Source organism: Homarus americanus, unplaced genomic scaffold, assembly GCF_018991925.1.
Source record: "Homarus americanus isolate GMGI-L3 unplaced genomic scaffold, GMGI_Hamer_2.0 scaffold30620, whole genome shotgun sequence".
Lineage (NCBI taxonomy): Eukaryota > Metazoa > Arthropoda > Malacostraca > Decapoda > Nephropidae > Homarus > Homarus americanus.
Genome location: NW_024744477.1, coordinates 431,900 through 446,775, shown reverse-complemented (window position 1 = coordinate 446,775; position 14,876 = coordinate 431,900). Strand labels below are relative to the sequence as shown.

At 36.5% G+C, this 14,876-nt stretch overlaps 1 protein-coding gene across 5 annotated transcripts in view; it reads right to left on the bottom strand.

Annotated features, from left to right (window-relative positions):
* Positions 1-14,876, bottom strand: part of LOC121877931 (serine-rich adhesin for platelets-like) — a 43,183-nt gene that overhangs the window by 12,393 nt on the left and 15,914 nt on the right. For all 5 annotated transcript variants that reach the window (XM_042383897.1, XM_042383898.1, XM_042383894.1 and 2 more), the window contains exons 2-9: positions 13,258-13,462; positions 9,118-9,214; positions 6,378-8,896; positions 5,921-6,146; positions 5,569-5,693; positions 5,033-5,255; positions 2,575-2,735; positions 1,670-1,852 (exon numbers count right to left, since the gene is read on the bottom strand). In XM_042383897.1, the coding sequence (XP_042239831.1) occupies positions 1,670-1,852; positions 2,575-2,735; positions 5,033-5,255; positions 5,569-5,693; positions 5,921-6,146; positions 6,378-8,896; positions 9,118-9,214; positions 13,258-13,458 (3,735 nt within the window). In that variant the 5' untranslated portion in view covers positions 13,459-13,462. The remainder of the gene's footprint in view (positions 1-1,669; positions 1,853-2,574; positions 2,736-5,032; positions 5,256-5,568; positions 5,694-5,920; positions 6,147-6,377; positions 8,897-9,117; positions 9,215-13,257; positions 13,463-14,876) is intronic.

Here is a 14,876-nt window from a genome sequence, read left to right as displayed (position 1 = left end):
CAGTAGGTTCTCAAATTTTGTGAGTTTTTAATTCAACGTTTTTTAATTGGAAAAAGAAAAAAAACTACGCAATTTAAAATTTTGAAGGCGGGAACTCGAATTTCGACAGGTTTGAGTGGCCCGCCAACGTTCAGACGTGCACAAATTGTGTAAACAGTGTCATTTCTCTTTTGTACAAAAGATTCATTATTGTGTATTACTGAATGTGTTTTTGATTTAACTAATTTTTATGTGTGCAAAATGAACAATACAATTCATTAATAATATGTAGAATATTAAAACACACAGGGAAACGAGACGTCATTGTTTTCGTTGATTACAAAACCAGTGACTGACTGGATCTATATATAAAACTGAAGAAAATAAGACCCTAGTTGTAGCTGTTGTAAAATTAGTGTAAAAAATTTATATGGTTGTTATAAGTAATGTTATTTAATGTTAATAATTGTTAAAATATAAGTAGCTAACCATTAATGGTTAAGAAAAAAAAGAGCTCACGTATGTAAGTGAGCACATGTGAAAACATATCGTCATTACTATACCTAAGAATATGAAAGCAACACTTATTTACTGTTCATATATGTTTTAATTAATGTTTCTGAATTTAAAACAAAAATTCTACCCACCAGTGGTGGTAAAGTTGAAAACATAAGGACAGCCAATGTTGTTGTGTGTGTTTTTACTCGGATGAAGTATGCTCAACTCTAGCTGAAGCTGTAGAACGTAAGAACTTTTCTGTGTTGTTTTTAGTTTTTATTTAATTTTATGTGTTATTTTCGTTGGCTTATTAGGATGTTGCTTTATTAAAGGTAGTAATTCGCCAAAAAAGTAGGATAAATAAGGCAAAATTTAGCCAAACATCGAAAGTACCGTACCAGACTCAAATTAATTTTCTCCATAGTCAAACTAAAATCGTTCCGGACCACAAAATGCCGGACTAGAGAGGTACAACCTGTATATTGTATAAGGACTTGGGCTACGATATAGTGGGATTTTAAACATTGTTCTGTAAGAACTGTACAGTATGCACATAGCAGGTGTTCTGACTTACGTACAAATCAAACTTAAGAACGTCCTCAGGAACTGAACCTGTTTGTAATCCAGGGACCCCCTGTATAACATGATTCTGGTAGCTTATCCATCCAAGTATATATTTTGGACACCATGAGTGCTCATCCCTGAACTTATGAAAATAATCTGACCAAACTTTAAAATATGGTTCCAAGATTGTTTAATTAATCATGAAACAACATTTTCACAGGTATTTTACAGTTTGCCCGATTTGAAAAAAATATATATATATATACATATATATATATATATATATATATATATATATATATATATATATATATATATATATATATATATATATATATATATATATATATATATATATATATATATATATATATATATATATATATATATATATATATATATATATATATATATATATATATATATATATATATATATATATATATATATATATATATATATATATATATATATATATATATATATATTTTTTTTCTGTTCCACGATCTCTCTCTCAAGTTGTTGAAATGAAATATTTCATACAAATGGATGGACAAACAGACAGATGTAATATTACATGCCCCCAAATAAAAATAGTTCGAACATCACTAGACCAAGAAGTACACACCTGTTCTGTCTCAGTGTTATAGAAGAAGTTGGACCAGTTTGGGTCAGTCTGCATGAAGCCAAATTGAAAGAGTTCCAAAAGACAGAGATGGAGGATCTTCTCACTTATAAAATTACGAGTTTCCTGATCCATATCAACACATTTGTCCACGGGGATGCCAGCAATCAGTTCCGAGGTGAATATCTGCAAAAGAAATAACAAAACAATAATGATAAAACATTCAAGGTTTCCACAAAGTAAAAAGGTTAGAATTTCCTTAACAAAGCAATAAAAATGATACTTTACAAGTTAAATACAATGTTTTAGTAACAGTATTCAGCAACTTCCCAAATACTCTCAAAAATTTTGCTTTCTTTCATCTCTTTCCACTACCTTCTACAGTTCCACTTGAGTAATACAGTATACTGCATTTACTATAGCATCAATATCATATCCACATACACTAATACCATTTACTTCTCTTCAACATAGATGCTAAGCCTATAACATCAAGGTGTACAAATGGTCACAAACTAATATCTGGGGAAAATTTTTTTTGTGTTAGACTGAAATTGATTCTCAAAGGCTCTTCTGTTAAAACTTCTCCACAATTGGTGATATAATGTATCTAACAGGCTCACCCTTTTGTTTTAACCACATTAATTCGAAATTTGAAAAAACAAGTGTTTAATTTTCTAGAATGAAGACTTTACACCTGCTACCCACATTTGAAAAATAAATAATATAATAATAATAATGTATTAATGAATATCAAATAACATGTTATCACTAACACACTAAGACAGTGTTATTTTTTGGGTACCAACAAACAGATGACTTTAACAACTGCACTCCTAAACACAACATCTAAATATACCTACAGACCGCCTTAACACTTTAAAACCAATAATAAAACAATAACTTACTTGGGGTGTGCAGAGTTCAGAGATCACTTCAGGTACGTAATAATCGGAATATGTCTCGACCAATTCACTAAACCTCCGAGTACACTCGGCCTCGCGTATGTAATCACACTCCCACCCTAACTCCTTCTTGGCTACTTCAACGATAGAGTCCACAAAGAGACCTGAAATTACAAGTTTGTGGAGATAGAGGATGTAAACCAGTTGTTCTTAACCTTTTCTTACATGTCTTAACACCAAGGAGCTGAGTGGAAAGAATCAACAACAACAAAGACATTTCTCATGTGTAAAAAACCTTCAATTCTATAAGCTGCTCATCTCCATATGTTCTACTGCAAACAAAAACATAACCATGAAATCTAATTGGGTACAAATTCTTACAAGTTTTCTCTAAGTAAAAAAGTTTTCATCTGTACCAAATACTGGAACCAGGCCAGACACATTCATCTATAATCCAGTGTAATAAAACACTGGACATACCTATGTTACCGCAAGCAGCAATGAGTAGGATGACACATCTACAAACATTATGTTAGGCGGTAAGTCATGTTATGTTTATTGGGTGTGCCTGCCCGTATACAGTATGTAGAGTACAGAGATGGCGGAGATGAGAGGCCCAGAAGGAGGTTGGGGTGTGTGAAGGGAGTTTGTTTATGTATAATTATAATCACCTGACTCAGCCACAGCCGACCAGCCAGGGTGGGCGAGGCTATCGGGTGGGCATTTCAGTATAGCTACCCATATCTTAGAGGCAACACCTAACCTGGTTTCTCTCTAGACTTTCAACACGTAAGTTTAACTAGTACTTATTGTGTACACAGGTAGACTGTGTCCATTGCATCATTTATCAGTGTGACAATATAGAAATATGGCAAATTGAGTGCTCATTGTAAGTGTTAAAGATTAGACTACTTACATAGCCATGATTGTTATGTAAATATATATTGGATTAAACATTTATGTAGGAGTGCCTATGTATGACTTATTTGAAATACTAAATGAATTGTATTCAACAGGTTTGATCGAATTATAATGTTCGTGTACAACGTCACAAGTCTTATTCATCCTTTAACTATACCTAAGTATCCCTTCAATAAATCTTGCTACACCAGAGATCACAGTTCTTCCCTCCCAGTGATCTCTTGAAAGCTCTAAACTGCCAACCTTTCTCTACATTCTAATCTCTCTCCCTTTCACCTTGTTGAAAATAATACCGCTAGTTATAATTTTCTTAGGACTCCACCTCCTGTCAACTTGTGGTATTTTGCCTCACCTTCTACAAAGCAACAATCGTTCTTTTATATAACTGATATTCTCTCTATTTACCCAAGTCTCCCTACAATTTAACTTTAACAAGACCCCCAAAAAATACATACTGGTAACTGGTATTTTGTATTCCATCAACTCTATCAGGGTGTCTACTGGCCAGACAAAACAAAATTTCCTGGCTTTTTCCAGGCTTTCCAGGTGTAATTTTGAAAAATTCTAAATACATTAATTCAGTAATTATTACAACAGAATAACAAAATTAGAGGTTTTCAATAATATGTACTGTATATACTATTGGGAAATTTAAAGATAAAAATTATATTAATCAAGAAATTGAAGACCCTATAGTGACCCACCCCAAGCCTCGGATTTGTGTGATTCACGTGGGTCGACCTGGACGTTCAAAAAAAAAAAAAAACGGAAATCCGTCAAAAAACAACGAATCATACTCCTCATCCACCTATGACTCATGATTAAAATGTGGAATAATCCACTTAATTAAAGTCACTTAATTATAAGAACAATTCATCTCCGACAATACTCATTACAGAATTATTAGGTATAACCTGTAATATTTGGTTATTTTGATCACTAACATGAAATATGATACTGTAGGTACACAAATAATTCAGTTACTGGAGTCGACTATTACTGGAATTTGTTCCCAAAAGTTTAATTATTTACCTATTATATAGGACATCATTAATTTATGGTAATATTGATGTCAAAATAACAATATTTTTAAGTTGTAAAATTCCCTGACTTTTCCGTGTTTTCCAGACCAGTAGACACCCAGTCTATGTATGCATGAAATCTTCAGTCCAGACACACCAACTCAATTTATCATGAACTAATTTTAACAAAGAGGTAGCAAGTAAATTATCTGGTCAACATATACAGTACCCATAATGAAATTAATGACTTCCTTTCAAGGTGTTGGAGGAGCAGGAGGTATATAGGAGCTAAGAACACATTGGAATTTAAATTTATCACTGCAATGTTAATAAATATCACAAAATACTTAATACTATACTGTGCAGGAGTATATTTTCAGCCACCAGCTGCAACTCTATTAATAAACCGTTTATTATTATTATTATTATTATTACACTTCCCATGACGCAGTACAAAGAGCTGAGCTAATGGATATTAACGTATAGGTAAACACTTAATAATACATGTTACTACTCACCTTCAGGGAGAATATTTGCAACTTTTAGACTAGATATCAAGTTGCTGATATCACTTTCAATTCCTTGTGCTACTCCCGGATACTGGATCTTCATGGCTACTGAACGGCCATCATGGAGGTTTGCTAAATGAACCTGACCGATAGAAGCAGCAGCGAATGGTTTATCATCAAAAGAGGCGACCTTACTCCTCCAGCCTGCACCCAGTTGACTTTCAATGGCTCTCTGTTAATAGACAAAGTGTAAATCAAACAAAACATCAGGTACACAAATAATACTATATTCTTTTCTTGATTTTTGTCCTAAAGTACTTCAAATTACACGCTCATTCACACTTTATTCATACCGCTAAATTCTAAACTCTTAGACAGTAGGACTAAATTTGTAAGCTCTAATATATTATACATTAAATCTTTAAGCTCAAAGACAGTATATACTGTACATTTTGAACTATGACAGTATACATGGTAGGGACACACACTTCCTTCACTGTTAACCATACAATCTTACTGCTGTAACACACAGAGCCGACACTCACCTCTAATTGCCACATTGGCATAAAATCCGCACTCTGGCGTACACGTTCAAAAATCTTCTGTATTTGTGGGTTAAGCATTGCACTGTCTTGGATACTTAACATCTGACCCAGCTTCAAGGCAGCTCCTGGGTGTACAGAGAAGCTTGTGTGAATATTACCATAACTATCACAGGGATTTGGGCAGCCTTCCTCATTTTCATCTATGATCAACCTCAAAATGCTCATTAACAAATTGTAATGTGATTTACCAAGTCATCCCAAATAAAAAATACTGTAGTGTTAATACAAGGAAAAATACTTTACATTCAGTCGATCAAATATGTGGCATCCAAGTGCACTATGACGCTCTTACCTCTTACTCTACAAAGTGTGTCCACTATTCTCTTCGCATTTGCTTCCGTCAAGAATGGCGATCCATCCAACAAAGATCCAGCACCACTTTCCTGTTTCAAACCCAGGGTGCGGCGGGTCATTTCTGCAATAGTTCCTGCTCCTAAACCTGCAGCTAAGCCACCAAAAGACATTAGGCGTCCTACCCTGGAGTGAGGCACTTTTCTTGCTTGTGCATTGTCTGACAGCTGAAAAAATTGATAAAAATTTGATCATTATTTACAATTATTTTGCTACACAAACTTATCTTGATGACAAAGAAGTCAGGTACAATATACAGCAAAGGGATAAATAGTTTTTAAAGAATCACAAAAACTACTAAAATGTACATTAAAAACACAGTAATCATAACAACAAATAAATTAGGTGCCCGTATATTAATTCATATCTAAAACTGTAGTAGGCAAAACATTACTTACTGTTGACTTTGGCTTTTCCTTTGCCAATGGTTTTCTTCCCAGAAGTTTTGGCATGGGTTTGGCAGGAGCTACTTTTCTTTTTTGTTTATTTGGCATATTATCATTACTTGAAACCGGTCTAGTAGCAGCAGCAGTAGTTGCAGCAGCAGTGGCTGCAGTCACAGGTTCAGAAAGAACAGGGGAATCATTTGCAGAAGCATTACTATCCACTTGGACCTTACTATCTAAATCATGCTTTGAGATAGTAGCAACAGTAGCTGTTGCAGTGGCAGCTACTCCAGCAATTACAGCTCCAGTGGTAGCAGCAGCAGCTCCAATGGTAGTAGTTCCAGCAGCAGTTCCCAAAACAACAGCAGCTACACCTACACCACCAGGGGTTGGAGGTGATACATCGTGCAATAATGTGTTAACAGTACTTGTGACATTATGAGTTTGTAGAGACTCAATGTTTGCAGTACCTTTAGTTGCATCTGAGACATGAGGTGATGACCCTAACTTTAAAGATGATATGTTAGACGTGCTTGTAACACTTTCTGTCTGTGGTGGATCTACGTTTGAGTTTGCTTTAAGCTCACCATCAACAGTCGTAGCTGCTGCATCTGAAATACTCGAGGTATCTGCAACTGTTGGTGGTACAATGTCAGTATCAATTCCTGCTTCTGCTGGCTCAACCTTAATGCCCACTTGAACAGCAACAGCTGTATCAGGTATTACATTCGAGGAGTGTGAGGTTCTTGTGTCAATTTGTAGTTGTGCTGCCTTAACTTCTTGTTCCACTGGCACCTCTACATCAGCAGTACCTGATACACTGTTTACAGTTGATTCATCTGGGGATAATGTACCTGAAGTGACAGTCACACTTTCAGTCTGTGATGACTCGGCTTTAGGGTCTATTTCAACTTCGGCAACACGTTCAGTCGTTGATTTTGGTGAACTTGAAGCACTTGTAACATCTGCCCGAGATGAATGAATGTCAAGATCTACATCAACAGTTCCAGTAACTGGATCAGGATTTGTGGCACTTGAAAAATTTTCTACTTGTGGCTGCTCAACTTTGGGGTCACTCTGAACCTCAACATTAGGAGCAGCAGCAGTACTAGCAACATGAACCTCAGACACCCTATCAAAGAGAATTTCTGGTGGTATGTCTGATGATGTGATACTGGCAGTATCTATAGTACTTTCTGTATGTGAAAAATGTGCTTTAGGATCTACTTGTGTGTGGATTTCAACTTCAGCAACAGAAGAATTACCAGAGATAACACCTGCAGTTGGCACAGTACTAAATACAGAGCTTCCAATGTCTGAGATCTCTTCACTTGGTGTCACCTCTACCTGGGGGTCTGCATGAAGCTCCACATCAAACTCGTGGACAGCAGATGTGCTTGATTCTTCAAGGTTGACAATCTTCACCACCTGTGATAGAGAGCTGTCCAAGTCTGCATTGGCATCACTACCCCAACCCACTCTCTCTTGTGAGTGACTCACTGCCGATATTACATGGTCCTTCAATACTGTTTCTTCATTCAGGCTTTGTAATTCCTCTTTAAAATCTGGTATGGTCTCCTGCGAGCAACTTCCTGCTTTTACATTATCTTCTCTGGCAACTTGCTCTTTAATAATATCCTGTATGGTATCTTCTAAAGGTTTACTATGTTCCACCTCCTTAAATATTTTCAAGTTATGCCCAAAAGCAATGTCGTGAAGTTCAGACAACTTCTCATCAAGAGCTTGAAGATGTTCCTCTGTAATTTCTCTTTCTTCAATATTTGATATATCAAGAAGAGGTGCAAATTGTTCTACTCTCTTTTGACTCTCTTCTTTCATTTCTTTGGCATTTTCCACTGCATCCTGAATATGGTTGAGGGCATTTCTTAACTGATTATCACTACTAAGGGAAGAGTCACCCATTGTCTGGTTACTGTGACCACTCAGAGCTTCATGCATAATGACTTCCTCAACACTTAGCTCTAGTAAACTGGGGTCAGATGCTGGGTCTTTCATCTCAGCATTTTCCGAGATATTGGCTTGTTGTACCACCTGTTCCGTTCCATCTTCTGAATAACTTGTGGCCTGTCTATTAATTTCCGTGACAGTTATTTGTTCTTTAACTATATCTTCCACAACTTCTTTTAAAGGCTTAGAATGCTCCACTTCTTTGAATATTTTTAAATTATGTCCAAAAGCAACATCTTTAAGTTCACTTAATTCTTCATCTAAAGCTTGAAGGTGTTCCTCTGTTATATCTCTCTCCTCAACTTCTGCTACATCAAGAAGAGATTCAAACTGTTCCAATCTTTGACTAATTCCTTCTCGTGTTCCTTTGACATTTTCCACAAGAGTGTCAGTAGCTTCCCGGACACCACCGAGAGCACCGGTGAATTCACTATCACCTGGTGTTTGGTCAATGTGTCCATCCATAGCTTCATGCATCATTATCTCTTCAATGTTCAGTTCTTTCACATTAGGATCAAACATTGGATCATACTCAACAGCCTCTTCAGACTTGGTGGTATATCCTGTAAAGAACAATGAAGAAAATAAAATTAATTCTAAGTTAACTATTTCAAAACTATTCTATATAGTTGTACATCCAATTACATTTAAACTACAAAGTACAAGTACTTGTATTCTTAAAATAATATTAACTAAGTATCTAATTATAACTGAGCCTATTTTCTGATAAACCAAACCAGTTATCAATGATGCCACTTAAGGGAATTCAAACAACCATTCTTACCTGCAACAGCCACAGTATCACTTTTATACGCTTTGATACCCTCCGTAACCATGGATATACGTGCCAGGGTTTCAGCTGCGCTCTTCGACACATCTTTCTGAAGATTGAAGACATATCAGGGTGATGGAGGCACAAGATTGTAATATATTACTAAAAAACACTGGCTACTTGTGTCAACTCCTCTGTGATGATCAAAATACTTCTTGGCAAATTGTTAGAACACCTAGATATTGTTTTGAATGAAATTAAAAAAATTCTCCACGAAAATTAAACACTCCACTATCCTAATTTCAATGGCATTAACCCCTCAGTGGTTAAATCAAGTCAAAATGAATATTTTTCAAAAAGGGTGTTCTTTAATGCACATAATTACCAACTGCATTTATTGTACCCCATGTACTTTATTTATGTAAGCACAGTACTTGAATAAACTGTAAAATAGGCATTCTAAAGAAAATAAATAATTTAAATACTGATATTATCAATACTGTACTAAATGTTATAAGAACTATCAGTCAATTAAATATGCAAAGACACATCAAATAAATACTGTAGAGAACATTTAAATATCACACGCACACAGGTGGATCTTAAATATATTTCCAACTTTACTACAATAGAGGTTTTTTTAAATTGAATGCAATTAAAGACCTGGATCCAACTCTCAATCAATTTTTTCACGAGAGCAGAGTACAGTACAGGAAAGCCTCCGATAACGATGCTTCTACTAACGACAATTTATATCTAAAACCCTGGTTAATTTAGCACCCAATCCAATCTACACCGGTATTTATGACAAAAATAGAATAAAAAATAAAATTAATTTTCATTTAAATATAAAATAAAATTACATTTTCATAAAAATATAATAACTAAATCCAGATATGTATTACACACACACACACGACGTTGTCCCACCCCCTTCCAATACTTTAGGTCCCAACACACTCCAGGTTGTAGATTCCACTAAGCTCCTCGGCGTCACTATAGACAACAAACTAAATTGGAAACCACACGTCAGTGAAGTTGTCACATCTTCCAGTTTCCACCTCCTCCGCCGACTCAAGTCCCTCGGAGTTCCTGCACCCGAGCTCCTCAGTGTTTACTCAACATTCATACTTCCCAAGCTCACCTATGCCTCCCCTACCTAGTCTTCCTCCCTAAATGCCACACAACGTAAACACCTAAAAAGTGCAAAAGAGGGCATGCATGATTATTCTCTCCCCTTCCTACTCCACATATCAAGAAGCGCTCAACACACTGACCCTTTCGACTCTCACTGACCATCACCACGACCTCATCTGCACCATCCTCGACACCAGCTCCTACTACCACCTGAGATCCCTAGCCCGAGAATTGCTGTTCGACACCACAACCACATCCATCCCATACGAGCACGAACTGATCGCTATAAGAACAGCCTAGTCCCAACCATTGTAAAAATTATCAATAACTTGTAATAAACCAGTGTATTCACTCCCAGTAAATCCTACTTTCTGCACTGTTACTATGTTGAAATATCTTATTTGTATTACTTATGTTACTTGTATATTATTTGTAAATCAAAACCCATTCCCCAATTGTGTAACTGTATATTTTCAACCTTCTGGCTGCTATGCTCTTTCAATAAACCATTTATTATTATTATTATTATTACACACACACACACAAAACAAAACAAAAAAAACACGCTTTGCACACGGAGGCTGCCGAGCTTGTAAGTGGTAACGCCAGCATCACTAGTATAAACAGTTGCAGCTTGGCGGGCCTTTTTTTTTATGCATCTGAACAGGAAAAGGAGAAAAACATTCTCAGAATTCTTAAGCATATTTGTGTCCCTATTCAACACGAGCAAGAGAGCAGGTGATGGTAGTGTTGGTTCAAAAGCTAAAAGAAGAGTTTAAGCTCAACTGAGAAACTCGATGTGTTAAAACGATATGAAAAAGGTAAGAGAACTGTGGATACTGGAGCAAGCAATGAACATGTTTTCTGAAGTGGATCTATGAACAGAACAAAGCATTAAAATTAACAGGGACATGAAAAATGCATATGACCTCTACAAAGTGTACAAAGAAAATAGTGAAGACATTGATAAGAAAATTGAAAGGAAGGTTAATGATAAGGCATTAAAAAGAGAGACTTAAGCCTATTGCTGTGGCATTGGACTGTGTCCAGAGAGAACATACCCTATTAAGTGATGCTGTAGAAATCTGGGTAAAACTGAAAACTGATATTAAGGAGTATTTAACAGATAAGAAGGATATGGATAATTTTGAAAAAATGAATCAAAGTAGCATTGACACCTGCCCATTTTCTAGCTAATGTGATATATCCAAGGTATTAGGGCAGACATCTGACTCCTGAGCAGCGAGACATTGCAGAACAGTATGTGTGCGAGTCTCTTCCACATTTCCTTTCAACATTAATGTCCTTCCATGGAAGAAGTGCACCATTTAAAGAGGTCTATTTTGGTAAAGATGTTGTAAAATCTCTCACCCCTTGCTTGGTGGCAGTATTTTGCCAATGATATGACAGAAAATGTATTGATGTTCCTAGGCAATTATTTACAGCTGTTGCATCATCAGCAGGGGTCGAGAGAATTTTTTCCACATTTGGATTTGTACACTCAAAGGTAAGAAATCGCCCAGGACAGGAAAAGGCATCTAAGCTTGTCACAGTACATAAGCATTTCAATGTTCAACTAAGCTAATTTAAATGTTTTAAACTATTTTTGTTGTTTACAGAATGAGAATATTGTGTTGACTTGAAGTTATTACTGGTAATTCTTAATACACTATAATCCTACAAATGTAAGAAAATAAACTTGTTACCAGTATTATATTTTTTACAAAATGAGAATATTATTCTGTTGACTTGAAGAAGTTAAGTTATTAATTTTTGAAACGCTGTAATCCTACAAGAGCATTTATGTTAAATTTTATTATTACGTTTGGATTTGTGCACTCAAATTTAAGATATGTTACCAGTTTTCTTTTATTTTAAAAACGAATATTATTGTGTTAAATTCCATTGGTACATCTGCATAAATATCTTAATGCCAATTTTCTGTTTATTATCCTGAATAAGTTTTGGTTGAAAAATACTGTTTTTATGGTTTAAAAAAACTATTTTAATGCAATTAGTAAAATAAATTTTTATATAAATAAAAAAATTCGATTTAAATCAAATAAATCGATTTTTTATTTATTTTTTAAAAAATCAGGATTTTTTCCAACCCTGTATTATTTATATTGTATTAGGTGAATTCTTAAACATTATTTAAAGAAAGTTTGCATTTTTCATTAATTTTATTGTTTGGGGGAAAAGAAAGTGAAAAGCCACACAAAAGATATGAAAAGGTCAGACTTTGGAATGCATCTCATTATTATTACTTTATTTTAATGGTAATTAATGATTCACGATACAATGATTCACCTTACAGTGCAATATTGGAGGACACATTACTGTTGTTAATCGAGGTTTTACTGTACAGTATAACCTAACCAAAAATTCATTACAGCCATCCTCCCAAGTTCACGGATATTTATTTTGCGGTCCCCCATTGTTCGCGGATGACACCCTGGATGTACCCAAGAATGTCTAAGGGTAGTTTTAAAGTTGCTGGCATTTTTGCGGCTGGGACAGAGCCATTCGTTCTAGAAAGTAATTTCTTTTGCCAGCATTGTATATACGAGCATGCATGTGTGAAGACACACACGCATAAAAGACATACAATTAAATAATAATTGGAAAATCCTCTCTCAAATAATCAGAAACAAATTTATTAAAAATGTGAGTCTACCCTCAATTCCGTGCTTTATTAATAATTTGTTTCCGATTATTTGTTTGAGTATTTTCCCATCAATATTTATCTGTATGTGTTTTGTGTGTGTCCACACACACACACACACACACACACACACACACACACACACACACACACACACAAAATACAGGTAAAAGAGATAAGTGTTCTAAGGGCAAACACATAAAGGGAATATAAATTTCAATTTCTTTGTACACAAGTAAAAATGCCCCCCCACCCCCCGCAAATATTATTCACGGATTTGGTGATTCGCAGCCAGTTTGAGAACCTAACCCCCACGAATTAGGGGGGCCCCTGTACAGTACAGTAATAACCTTGAAAATTTGTGGTTGCTGTAGTGCCTTTGTGATGGTATCTTGTAGGCCAGTACTCCCTTGCAAGATTAGGGGACGGAGTGATGAAGTGGCCCACGCCTTGCTCGCCTCCTGTGACCGGACATCCACCAAGGCTGACCCAACACGTGACAGACCTCGCAGCACTGTCAGCAGGTCATTCCCACGTGGTGGCTTGGCCATTGTTCTGCAAGAGACAAAACACAAGAACTGTAATACAATAAAATCTACTTTTCACCAAAATGGCTTGATCTTCTTTAAACAATGAAACTCACCAATAATTATCATCAGTACAAATAATTCAACCGAGCACAAACACACATATTATCACTGGCAAATCAAAGGGAACCGTGGCATCCCTTTGTTTTGATGATTACCATGCACCCATTGTAACTTAACCCTTCGACTCTTAAGAATGACCCACCATCACCACCACACTCGCAACACCCACCACTCACAACACTTAGGTAGTAGGCAGCTACCAAACAGGGAGGTACTACCGCCTGGGAAGATATTGGAAGCATAATGTGCTGTCTATGGTAGATCTTGCTGCCACATGGCATCACGAAAATTGTGACCAAGTCCCAGGTTGCTGATCTGACTTTCTGCCTCATTTACACACAATTGCAGGGTCTTAAATTGTTTCTCTTACTATTGACAACACAACATACATATAATGTTCCTCACTTTTTAATTTTTTTTCCATTTTGTACTTCTTTGTGGTTCTTTATTATTATTATTATTATTATTATTATTATTATTATTATTATTATTATTATTATTACATTTTCGCCCCCCAGGCCCCGATGTGGGTCAGTGACCTGTGCCTGGGTGGGCTAATTCCCGTAAAAAAAAAAAAATATCAACCATCACCACCACTCACAATACCCACCAATCATCACCACCACTCACAATATGCACCATCACCACCACTCACAATGTGCACCATCACCACCACTCACAATACCCACCAATCATCACCACCACTCACAATATGCACCATCACCACCACTCACAATACCCACCAATCATCACCACCACTCACACACCATCACCACCACTCACACCATCACCAACCCACCAATCATCACCACCACTCCAATACCACCACCAATCATCACCACCACTCACCATCACCACCACTCACAATACCCACCAATCATCACCACCACTCACAATATGCACCATCACCACCACTCACCCACCAATCATCACCACTCACAATGTGCACCATCACCACCACACAATACCCACCAATCATCACCACCACTCACAATATGTCACCACCACCACAATACCACCAATCATCACCACACCAATATGCACCATCACACCCACTCACCCACCAATCATCACCACCACTCACACACCATCACCACCACTCACAATGTGCACCATCACCACCACCACCAATCATCACCACCATCACCCAATGCACCATCATCACCACCACTCTACCATCATCACCACCACCATATGCCCATCACCACCACTCATCCACCAATCATCACCACCACTCACAATGTGCACCATCACCACCACTTGCACCATCACCACCCTCATACACCACCAATCACCACCACTCACCCACCAATCATCAC